This window comes from Strigops habroptila, chromosome 3 (genome assembly GCF_004027225.2).
Source record: "Strigops habroptila isolate Jane chromosome 3, bStrHab1.2.pri, whole genome shotgun sequence".
NCBI lineage: Eukaryota > Metazoa > Chordata > Aves > Psittaciformes > Psittacidae > Strigops > Strigops habroptila.
In genome coordinates this window covers 41,741,731-41,755,069 of record NC_044279.2, presented here as the reverse complement: position 1 = coordinate 41,755,069, position 13,339 = coordinate 41,741,731, and the positions used below count along the sequence as shown (strand labels likewise).

At 37.0% G+C, this 13,339-nt stretch overlaps 1 protein-coding gene across 3 annotated transcripts in view; it reads right to left on the bottom strand.

Annotated features, from left to right (window-relative positions):
• SYT1 (synaptotagmin 1) overlaps positions 1 to 13,339 on the bottom strand; it is a 360,700-nt gene that overhangs the window by 126,725 nt on the left and 220,636 nt on the right. For all 3 annotated transcript variants that reach the window (XM_030478820.1, XM_030478821.1, XM_030478822.2), the window contains one exon: positions 5,439 to 5,627. In XM_030478820.1, coding sequence (XP_030334680.1) covers positions 5,439 to 5,610 — 172 coding nt within the window. In that variant the 5' untranslated portion in view covers positions 5,611 to 5,627. The remainder of the gene's footprint in view (positions 1 to 5,438; positions 5,628 to 13,339) is intronic.

The window sequence follows — 13,339 nt, the reverse complement described above, 5'->3', positions numbered from 1 at the left end:
TGGTATGTTTTGCTATTAATCCAGTTTTGAAATCTGAAAACATTCTATTGTCAGCATTTTGCTTCTTTTTTATGAACTTATAGAAGAATGTTCCCTCTCCTCCCTGTGCCAGTGACACCTGTACTCCAGGAACCATTAAGAGAAGCAGTGTAATGAACAGGATTAATTTATTTTCTGCAAACGATAAAGTTGGCAGCTCCATAAAAACTAAGTTTCAGAAAGACCTCATGCAAAAATTTATCAATTTTCCTCAATTTCTCAAATTTCAGACAAAATATCTTCTTGATAATCTTGATGCCAAATAAGAATAAAAAATTAAGTAATGAACTTTACTGCCATTTATAGAGGATATTAAGAACTCTTAAAACAACCTCAGCCAGTCAATCAAGAAAGGCAGAAGGGCAGAACAGCAGAGACCAGGAGGGAGAAAGAAATGATGAGGTGTGTCTAGGATGACTACTGAATGTTGAAACATTAACTTAAATGGCTAAACATATAAATACAGAATTATTTTATTTGCTTATGTACCCAAATATATCTACAACTCTGTTCTTCAGCTTACTAAGCTATTATTTAGAATGTAACCAGACCTGAGTCTTACAGTTACTTTTACATTTTTTATTACAGTTTCCTCTGTAGCCTCCAGTCCCATTTTGTTTTGACAGTTATTCACTAAGCCAAGGAGAAGGAAATAAACCTGTCTTTGAATATCTGCAAACAGAACATGAACCAAGTCTGCACATAACATCAGGGTTTAGCCTGAATCATCACAGTTTTGAGCTCCTGGTTTAGGGGATTATCAGTCAGTTGGTACACAATGAATCAAATGCAGGGGTTTTAAGCACCAGCTACTGAGGCCAAATAGAGTTGCAAGCCAGCCAAACATTTCAGAATAAGGTTGGTATAGACATGTAACTTTTCATCCAATTACAATGTAAGACAGCAGAGAGCATTAAAAATATGCAGTAACTTCCTATTATAAAAGTAATGATGATATCCTGGATTCAAGGCGTTTAGCTATTATAGCTATTCAATATTAAACCATAAACATTAACGGCATATCATTACTTAGTCAGATATATGCTGGAATTTTATTGGATTTTTTCTGTTTTATGTACCTTGCTGGCAGAATGAGGCCTTCTGTTCATGCAGGAATGTGTTCTTGATGTGTTAGGAAACACATTAAGATCACGCTGCTTTTACAAAGATGCTTATCAAGTAAACTAATGCTGATTGGCATTGTTTTATTTGTATATGGTTAGTATCAGTATCTTGACATTTAAAGCCTCTGCCCAAAAGCTGTTCCTGTCTTGCATCCCATAGTCTTGCTATGTAAATGTAAATGTGTGGCAGGTATTTTCCTGGCCTGACAAAGGCCCAGATGGAAGAGCAGTGAGAGGGAGGAAGGAAAGAATCAATGTATCTTACAAAGTCTTTTAACACAGTTTTGTTTTCAGAAGTGTAAATGCCATTTTATCTGCTTCATTTTAACCCTTTCTTCAGGTGTTGGAATTACCGTGTTTAAAATGCAAAGTGTAAAAGCAGAAATGGTACCTTTCCTGTCCTGGTAAACAGCTTAAAAATTCTGTAGATTAGAGATAAATTAGGCGAGAAAGTGTAAGGACCAATTAAGACAGAGTGACTTTTATACACAGTGCAGTTATGGAAAAACAACTGTACTGTGATTATGCAAATCAGCCCCTCACAACCAAAACGTAGGGATTTACATAAAGGAGAAAAGAAATCTTCGCAGTTATGCCCCAGTAATGTACAGGATTCTTGTACTTTAATTTTCTGACTTGTCGTAATAGAATGATCCCATTTGCTTTATCCAGAGTGAAATATCTGTTAGGATATCACCATTCTGACTGATTTGTGTGCTTTTGGAAGCCTACACTCTCCCACCAAAAACATGTGGAGTATGTTCTATTTTAAAGAGATACAAATCAATGAAAAAAGCCAGTATTTCTTCTTGTATCAATCAAAATTTTAACTGGATTTTCATATTGCATCACTGCTCTTGAAATAAATACATACTAATACAAATGGGCCCTCTTGCTGGAACTTCTTATTTCTTCAAACTTCTAAATTCATCAGTTTTTGACAAAATAAGACTTCTCTGGTACATATATTATGGAAGGAAACGTCAGTATAATTTAAATTGCACAGACTCTATCTTACAGTTTTGCAAAGTGACTTGTTAGTATGAATCCTGATCTTTTTAGTTAGTTAGGTATATCTAAACTATTACTAACTTGTGAGTTCTGTGTGTTATACAAAACATATTATTCTGAAAAGATTACTATTTTATTGTAAGCCACATGGAAGGAATAGTATTTTTTCAGCTGGGTGTAGTTTGTTGTACCTTTATTTTTGTCATCATGTATTCCAGTATTTGAATGTGTTTTTTTTAATATAAATATGACTATGCAATTTCTATGGAAAAAAACCCAAACAACCCAAAACAGAAAGAGGAGACTATATGTAAATTAGCCCCTACTATGGTTCATCTTTTCTATCACTTCAGCCAAGTTGACTGCAGGTGAGCTTTATCACAATATGGATACATATTGTGCTATCTTATTAGACAGCCATTAAATCATCATGACTTATTTTCTATCTGCAGACATCTTAGGCAGAGGCAACTGAAACAGATAATTATTTCTCTCTTGCACACAGAAAACAGAGCACTGAAAAAAAAATCCTTCCACAGTAACGAGTAAACTTTCAAAGCCTTCCCTGCCACGTGGAGATGAACCAAGACCTTTGGAAGTTTAAAATGAGAAAGTACATGAACTAGAAAACAGGCTTGTCACTGATATGCAAAGATTACAGAACTTGCTGACTATGGCATTCCTCTGCCATGTGTAAGGTTTGGGGTCAGCTCTTCACTTTGACCATGCTCCATGGTCCTGGAAGTGTTCTTCGACCCAAACATCTGTGCTGTCCCAATGGGGCCTGTTCACCACATTTATTCTCCCTCACACAGAAAGAAATTCCTAGAAAGGCACTATAAAAATATTTGGTTGGAACAAATTTACGTTCTGCTCTGTTTTAAGAGAGATTCACAAAAAATTTGCAACCAATTGTAGGAGGTAGGGTTCTGACAGCTTTTCTATGACAATTAAATCCTCAGCTTTGGAATGGGCTAACAACACCTTGCTGACAACTGCCTACAACAGTTACAAACAGATACAAACCAAACAAATAGTAAGGAAATGTTACAATCTTCCAATAGGGAAATGAGGTCTCCTCTCCCCTCCTGCCCCCAGTATCTTGGAGACAGCCTACTTAAATTTACTTGGTGATAGTTTATAAGTGATGGTAAGTATTTAAAAAACCCCACACAATGAACATTTATCTTTCTTCTTGAAATGGCAAAATTAGAAAAAATAAATATATACAACAGAATGTCATGTTAAACAGTCCCAGTACTGGGGATGGAGATGCTGGGAAGATCCAATCACATCTGCAGCCTCTAGAAGGAGACCAGACATGGGATTTGTGACTACCCCAGGTTCATTTCTCAACTCCACCACAAAATTACTGTATAATCTTGGATAAGAGTCTGGATTTCTAAAATAGGGGCAATATGTTCTGGTCTCACTATAAACACAAGGTATCATATTTTATATGTGCTACAATTCATTTCATAATAAATAAGACTTAAGGCCTAGTACATGTTTGTCAATAAGGATTAAGTTATTATTTTTTTATTTTTTTATTTTTATGAACAGAATAAAGAAAAAGAAAAGTTCTACTCAGTTCTATCTGGAATGACTTGCCAGGCTGGACTTTCCGCTTTTCTCATTGTTGTTTAAAAAAAGTATGCAGTAGTGCATTCAAAGTTCCGCTCTATCTACAGACCTTTACCTAGACCTGCCAACTACAGAGTTTCTCCTACTGGAAACCATTCATGCGTTTGTTAGGTTAAAATCCAAGTTTAAAAAGAAAAGAATATTTTCATAAAAGTTTCATCTGCATCATTTACATAGCATGGTGAGATAAAAAAGACAAATGTTTCAAGTGCTGACTGTTTCTCCCTCAGCGTCTTCTCTTTTTTCCTCTTCTTTCTTCTCAGAGTTTTGTTTTTATCATGGTATCATCATGCAATTTCATTTCAGTTCAGTCTGCACTGGACTGTGCAGATTACCTATCTAATGACATATGGACTTCTTACCACTGTAACACCTCTATTCTTGCAAGTGAGAATTTCGAGTGACAGAGCAAAGCTGTTTGCTATCAGTTTTGCAAAAAACGCATCTGCCAGATTGCCAAGATCCATTTCAGAGATAAAAAATCGGTTAATATTCTAATATGCTATCTGTCTTTATCAGTCATGTGACATTTCTTTACACAAATGATAACCTTCTAAAAAAAAAAAAGCTCTTATATATGTTAAAAATACTTCCCTGAAAATATTTTACATTTACTTATTCTTCTGAAGTAAAAATTATTAAAGATTGAATGACTCTGTAATGTTTACTGTTAAAAAACACATGCACACCCAGCCTTCACCTTCATGTCTACAAAGTGGCAAAATTATCTGCTTGTATCATAATTTTTCTGTCAGTAACAAAAAGGTTTTTTCTTTATTATATGAAACAACATTGTCAATGTTGAATTAGCTGTATATTTAATACCAGTGTATGCATACTAACGCATACGAAACAGATTCAAGAACCTTAGTATTATCATAAACAACAGCAAAAAGCTAGTCATTTTTTTTTTTTGTAAATGTGAACAAATCGAGGCTTCAACTTTGAATCAATACTTTCTATTACAGACCAAAAGAACCTTGCTGACTTTAACCCTATTGATTTCACAGAAATATACATTGATACTTTTAAACCGTTCTGCATGGTAAAGGTACTCATGCAAACAACATTACATTATGTCTGATCTAACAGAATTTTGAGTAGGAAAAGCATGGCTATCATCATATATTACTGATGTGTTAGAGCTATTTCCTTGTTTAAGACATTTTCCTACTTCTACATTTTCTAATCCCCAAAGATACACAGTTCCCTTATTTTCCCAGAATTTATGAGTTCTGGCCAAATTTTGCTTTAAGGTAATATGTCCATGCACATCTGTCATAAACACGAAACCTAAAGTCAGGAAATATTTTGCTTATTGGTCCCATGGCCACTGTGTTGTTCTGTCATTCCAGTTTTGATGATTCAGCAACAAATCATCAGTAAAATTTACCAAGACAACCTGACATATCAAGAATTGACTCAGACTACATATGACTTTGACCCTTTCTGTTCTCCAGCTAATTCTGAGTAGCTTACTAAACCAGGTTTATCTTCTGATTTTTTTACTTTTGACTACAAAACATTTAGTATGCTGTCTAAAGAAATGACAAAGGAGAAAATCTCGAGTTAAATCTAATCTGCTAACACAAACTTTTTAATCAATCAAGTTTTACTTACGTGGAATTTTGTTCAGTTCGTTCATGAACTTCTCTTTTAACTTAGAAAATGCATCTTCTTTTCCTCCCCCTCCTCCGGGACTGGCTGGCTCGGTGACATTACTTGGAGGGGCTGCAGCTACTGTGGTAGCTGGCGGTGCTGCCAGGGCCTCATGATGACTTTCACTCACCATTTTAACCCCTAGGTAAGCTGTTGGAATGAAAAAAAAAAGAAAAAAAAAAAAAAAGGGAAGGAAAAAAAAAGGATATTTAAATCACTGGAATGGATCTGTCATCAATAAATGACTAAATTGGCAGTATATCACTTGGTGCTCATGCTTACTGGGTAAATACGACTGTACCAGCATATTGCTTCATGTTCTTCATAAAATATTTATTAGAAAAGAGATAAAGTCTTTTGCAGGGTTAATTTCAGCCACGATAATTTTATTTCTTTGAGTTCTTCTCCAATGGTGTTGCATTGTGAACTGCTGAATTTGAAACCTCAAAATTACTGCAAAGCTCTCATGCAGATTTACATTTTCCCCTTCAATTTTGAAAGTGTAAGCAAATTGGGTAATCACTTTCTATGTGCAAATTTCACAGTGTATTTACAGAATTATTTTTCTATGAGAGCTACAGAGGTGTGGATCATAGCCGAAGTTTCCATGTAAGACAAATAAAGTGATAACAATATAATAAAAACAGTTCAAGATTTCCTCTCACAGTAATAGCCTATTCTTTCCTATTTAAGTAAGTTGTATATTAAACAGAAATTGACTTCCATCCATTTTTATCTTCACTTATTGAAGGCAATTTTCCTTCCATTTATTTTGTGTGACATTTGCTACTGACAATATTCTCTTAAATTATTCAGATGTCTCAGTGTATTCATGAAACTACGACATCTGTAGGGTATCTAAATGCAGCCATATTTAAATATCTGAGAGGCTGTCACAAACATAATCTTACATCAGCGTATTTTTAATTTCATACTGTTTAAAGGGCATTTTGCAAAACCTAGACTTGAGTGCAAATTACTCTTGGGTTTGCATGGCAAGGTTTGGGTAGTGGGGTGGTACAGGGCCAGAAGCTTCCCCCATGTCCAAAAGGGCCAGTGCCAGCTGGCTACAAGACGGAGCCACTGCTGGCCAAGGCTGAGCCCATCAGTGATGGTGGTAGAGCCTCTGGAAAAAGGTATTTAAGAAGCGGGCGGAAAACCTGCATGACAGCAGTTGCAACTGGGAGAGAGGAGGGAGAATATGTGATAACAATGGCTCTGCAGACACCACGGTCAGTGAAGAAGGAGGACTGGAGGTGCTGCAGGTGCCAGAGCAGAGATTCCCCTGCAGCCTGTGGTGCAGACCATGGTGAGGCAGGCTGTGCCCCTGCAGCTCATGGAGGTCCACAGTGGAGCCAATATCCACCTGCAGCCTTGGGAGGACCCCATGCTGGAGCAGGGGAAGAGTGTGAGGAGTCCTCCCTTGAGGATGAAGGAGCAGCAGAAACAGTACATGATGAACTGACCACAACTCCCATTTCCCATGCCCTGCGCTGCTGGTGGGGAGAAGATAGAAAAAATTGGGAGTAAAGTTAAATCCACGAAGAAGGGAGGAGGGGGTGAAAGTGTTTTTAAGATTTGCTTTTATTTCTCATTATCCTACTCTGATCTGTTTGGCAATAAATTACACTAATTTCCCCTAGTTGAGTCTGTTATGCCCATGATGGTAACTAGTGATCTCTCCCTGCCTGTATCTTGACACACGAGTCTTAAGTTATATTTAATCTTGAATTATATTAATCTTTGTTGGGCACCTGGTGTCAATCCAGGGTTAACACACCATAATTACAAAGCAAAGGGTTTTGGGCCAGTGGGGTGAAGGTGAGATGACATGACATGCACAAAGTGATTTCGCTATCAATCACAAGAAGGTTGGCTGAAATGTATATATTGGTTTTGAACACATTGTTCTGATATTCTGCAGCATCCTAACCATCACTGCTCTGAATAATCATTCTGTTTTTCTTCAGGAAACCAGAGGGCGAAAGGGTTTGAGAGATAACAAACATTCATCACTGCTCCGAGTGTACAATTGCTCTCAGCCCAGCCATAAACATTTGGCCTTTGACCTTTTGCTGAGAAATTTAAACATCACCACAGGAGAAAAAGGCAACGCATCAAAATTAAAGGGGCATAAGAGTGTCTGAGTGTATGCAATACGATGACTCATGAGCTTTCATGCCTTGTGTGACTGTTTTCATGGATGTTGCTGAGAGTGCTCAAATCACTAAATCAAGAAAATAATTGACTTTTTGTCCTTCAACTTTACTTCTACGAGCCCTCAGTCATGGAGACCTGCAGACGCAGACCCAACTGCAGGCAGAATGAATCTTTTTATATCACCCTCACCATTCTCGTAATTAAACAGGGGTTTGCATGCATAGTCTGGAATACAACCCATTCTCTAATACTGTCATCCAATGAAAGGGATTTTAACTAAATAGGGGGATGCCCTTGTTCTGAGGAAGCCATTTGGTGGATATTTTGCAGCAATTTTATTGATGCAGCACTGAATGAAGCAGTATTCCCTGCCTGCCCATCACTTCTGCCTTTGCCCTCACAATCTCCAGCCTAATATAAAATCATGTTCATATTGACACAGAATATGTATATGATGCAGCTCCATAAATATTTCATAAGCATGCAGTCTAATCTATTTGCCTGTAACAACATGGGAGCAGTTCACTATTTGAAGCAGACTGAAGTCGATGGAAAGATTCCAGTTAATATCCATAAACTCTGGCTCAAGTCTGGTATCTGCAGGCTTCCCCACTTGCCTCCCAAAATAACAATAGGGAAAAACATCTAGAGCATAATTTGGGTAGTATGAAATAATATGCCAGCTCTCCCAGACTAGAAGACTTTTTCCATATGCTCTGATGAATGCCAAGTACTATGAAGCAAAACATGCAGAGCCATCAGCTGTAAACATTAGTGCTGTTTTATATTATAGCATTTTGTCAATGAATGTCAGTTAAATCAGAACACAAGTTGCATGATATATCATAATTAAATCAAAATTAAATTGCTTAATTATAATATATTGCTTAATTATTTCAGGCCTGGCAGTTGACTATTTTATTTTGTAATGGAAGACACAATCTGCAGTGATGACTTTCAGCTAATTAAAAATTAAGGCAAATGTAATTTATTTGCTTCCAGTTTTGAAGCTGTATTTTGAAAATATATTAGGAGTACAAATTTGAAGCACTATACTTTCATTTATTAAGAAAAAAAAAAAGGGAAAAAATGACAAAACTGAGTATTCCTCTGATCTCCAGGAACAAACCTCCGCAGAATCCTAGTGCAGTTAGAGGTCACTACTTCTAATGAGGCATGCACAAATGCTTTGAGACTTGCCACAGAGCCTTTGACCTTTACACGCTAATGACACTGTCCTGATATTTTAAATAGGTGTGAAGGGGCTGAAAAAGAATCTTGTCTTGGGAAAAGCTTTCTGCAGTAAAGAATTTTCTGAAGAGCACATGCCCACTCGCTTAAAAAGGTAACATCTGATGGCTTCTATTATTGTAATGCTGCTGCTTTCCACAATAATCGTATAAACATTATGGTATTATTAGAGACTGCAGAATACTGAATAATTGGATTTAAATTGGCCTTTTACAAAAAAGGGGTTACTTTAATGCCACAGTGATTGCTGAAGGTAAAGATCTACAAAATACTAGCAGATTATCTGCCATTTCTGAAATAGTAGTTGCAAGCACAAATTTCTTGTAGGCTGAAAAATGAAATGTCATAGAATTCAATTATGATTTCCAGTTCAGTGTTCACTACAATGATTATAGCGCTACGTATGAAACATTACATGTTTCACGTGCAACATGCAGCCATAAATAAGAGTACATTTGTAGTCATAAATAAAAGTACAATTTCATTTACATGCTTCTATAAAATAGAGCATAGACTATATTCTCTACGCATGCCAACTCCTTGGTGTACAACTGCCCATCCATACTAGTGCCATATAATCAGTGCAATGTGAAACAAAACAATGAGTAAAATACATGGAATACTTTGAAGTAATGCTTGTTGTCTCTATAGAGAAATAAGCAAGTGGTGACTGAAAATCCAGAGATGATGATTTGAACCCTTGAGGAGGTCAGGGGTTTAGAACCTTCCTGTTCCCTATGCAGGAAACACTAAAAAAATACTGTATCAGCTCAGACTTCAATATAATTTCTATGGAATTTCCTCTGAAAATGAAGCACCCGCATAATTTACAAATGCATGCTGGAGATTCGTAAGAAGCAAGGAATTTCCTCATAGAGGTACAAAGTATCGGCTGACTGTCTTTGTATGCTGATATTGACCCTGATAGTGAGAGTCCCACTGGAAAGCACCACTTAAGAGTGTAGTAAAGTAGCAACTACTCTTAAGAGAGGAGTAAAAGAGACTAATACTTCAGACATGGATGATTACATTACATAGAGTAGACTCTGGAAATCAGAGTTGAAAGAATGTGTTCCAAGGGCAACAGCCTCTCTCTGCAAACATTCTGGCATATCCAAAGTAAGATGTAGACAACTTTGGGGGATTAATCCCATGGGATTTTTTTCTTGTTTAAATTATTAAAAAAACCCCTAAAACCAAAAACTACAAAAAAAAAAAAACCAACAAAAAAAACCCAAAAAAAAAAACCCCAAACCAAAAAAACCCCCCAAAAAACCAACAAACCAAACCAAACCAAAAAACCCCCCAAACCTGAAATGTAAACTGAATAGTCAGAAATTAATGTGAATCCTGTGGCATGTTCACTGTGATTCATACGAAAGGGGGATTTTCAGGACTTGGAATGAGAGCAAAACTCAGGGTAGTGTATCATCTTCTAGCCAATCATGGGGAGATTTCTGATAGACTTATTAAAATTAAAAAAAAAAAAAAAAGGAGAAAAAAACCCCTGACCAAAACCCGTATTTGTATGGTTTCTATGTGGGTATACCATAGCAGTTGCTAATGACTTAGTGAAAACTTAATCTTACGGAAATAAAGTTGGTGACATTCCTTCTGCATGGGGGATTTCAGATTATTTAATTTTGCTCATTCCTCCTCTTAACTGCTGAATATAAACTGCGTGGAGTGAGACAGCAAATAGTTCAGACATCTCAAGCTGACCAAATCATTCCCTCCAAGTGAGAAAATTTCCGGAAAATGTCCTTTTACCTTGCTGCCTCTCAAATCTTCTACCATACTAAAATTTAAAAATAATGAAATCGTTCAAAGCATACAAATACAGTGTTACTATGAGGAACTGTATAAGTTTTCAGAAGTAATTGTCACCATTCTTTCACCATTCTTTCAATATTTAATGCTGTAACTGTAGTAGAGCTAGTCACTGTACCTCAGTAAGCCTGCAAAGTTTTAAACTGGGATCTGTATTGTTAAATGGTATTTCCTGGACACCTTATCTTTTCAGCATCCCAAACATGTTCACCTCAGCAGTTACATTCAGTTTGGAATGTAATCACAAAACGTACCCAAGAAAGAAAGAAAAAAAAATTCGCATGTTAACATTAGGGGTGTTCCTCCGTCATTTTTGTTTACAGCTCCTGTGCACTGAAAGAGAAAGGAACTATTAGCTTTCAGTACTGATATGTCCAAGATAAGCATGCAGTGTTACCAGAGAAAGGTTTGACACCACACTGAAAATTCACCCTATTCCATTAGACTGTTTTTGATGAAATTAATTCATTATTAAGAAGATATGAACAATACCAGATGTCTAAAGATATCTACAATAAACGAACTCTTCCTAGATTTAAGTATTCTGGGATGTTAATAATACATTTTTTACTCATTCATCTTCCTATTAATGAAACACACTATCTTTCTAGCTTCAGTAATGGACATTCACTTTAAAAGACAAGCTCAGAAAAGAGACTTTCTTGGCTTTTTACAAAAAGGGGTTTGTAACTACATTTTCAGAAGAACAGAAGGTCACGGTTAAGATGTCATATCAAAACAGCCTTTTCACCACTACCACAAAGGCTGACAATGCAATCCAGATTTAGTACTGCTTTAGAGAAGGTACATGAAAGGCCCAACATTTCATGGAGAAGTAAGTTCTGATGAAGAATCTGGTAGGGCAATCCAGGTGTCCTGTCTCTGCTGCTATGGAGGCACAAAAAATGTCCCAGCAATCCCCCCGTCCCCGAATCACCCCTGCACCTCTTTTAGTTCTCTGTCACAATTAACACATTTTATTATAATTGATATCATTACAACGTACGCACAGTATCACAGAATAGTTGGGGTTGGAAGAGACCTCTAAAGAGCATCTAGACTAACCCCCCTGCAATGAGCATGTTTCAATGCTAACCATATAATGTCACAGGAAATTATCTGCCCAGCCAACAACAAAACCGCCTGAGTATTTTGGAAGGTATATGGACACCATGAATATTGGAAAGAGACACAATCTACATGTTTCTCTTTCAGCTTCCTGGTCACCCATTATTAAATATGGCAGAACTGTTTAACATACAGGGATCCGAAACATCTTATGCTGCAGAGCCTGTGCAAGAGAATATTTGTCTTACATTTTCAGAAAGAACCTCAGTCTGATATGTTATGTATGAACAGCTAATCACTGTATATTTTGCAGTACCAAGCTATTTAAAATTATATCTTCAGATTCACTCCTTAAGCTGTTGATAAAACCACTGTTAATTTAACTGAGAACACTATGTTCTTTTCAGCTAAAAGCTGTAATTTTTTGACTGCACTTCAAACTTCTGCTCCTGCAGTGCAGAAGAGCACACAGGAGCCAAAGGAGTCAGAGCAGCCTGCAGAGAAACATAAAAATCAAGAGCAAAGAGTATGGCAGTAAATCAAGAGTTATGAATCTCTTGCATAGATTCTCTATATAAATGACTGTTTCCATGACCATGTTCTGAAACTCTTTTTTTCCCCTAAGTATACAGTATTTCTTAGTCATGTGTTTCTTCTGCTTTTTTAGAGGTAATGGGGCTAGAGACAGCTCTGTCTCTCTGGATGTTGACATTGTTGTCATGTTTCAGCAGCAGTCAGGTTACCAAACTTGTCAAAGCATCAGAATATGGATAATTTAACCCCTCTGGCTTCCTCTACTAGTGTAAACAGCACTTCAAAATGACTGATAATAGCTAGTTATGAATAGGAATAAGGGAAAGAAAGAAACTACAGTCATTTCCTCCCACATGATCATTCTGTCATCTTCCACGCTTACATCTTGTTTCCTGAAGCTGTAATCTGCGTTTCTATTCACCTGGTATTTACTTCCAGACTTCCTTTATACAGCAGTGTAAGACAAAAAAATTCATATAAAAATTAGTGTTCAACTGCATTTAAACATAAAATTCTAATACAGTCCATAGAGAATTCTTGGTGTTCCAAAATAATTTGAGAGTAACCCTACAAATAATGAAGCCCTTTGTATCAATAAATTCCTTGTGTACATTGCATAAAATCAATTTATATTTGCATGTTTGGCTACTGTCCAATCAATGGCTGTCCTGGGTTCAGCTATAGCAGTCGTTTTTCTCCTTCTTAGTAGCTGGTGCAGTGCTGTGTTTTTTAACTTTCAGCCTGGGAACAACGCTGATAACACTGATGTTTTTAGTTGTTGCTAAGTAATGTCCATTCCAACCAAGGACTTTCTCAGTCTCATGCTTTGCCAGGGAGGAGGGGAAGCCGGGAGGAAACAGAGACAGGACACCTGACCCAAACTAGCCAAAGGGGTATTCCATACCACAGCACGTCATGCCCAGTATATAAACCGGGGGGAGTTACCCGGAAGGCCCAGATCACTGCTCGGGTCGGGCTGGGTATCGGTCGGCGGGTGGTGAGCAATTGTATCCTCTCCC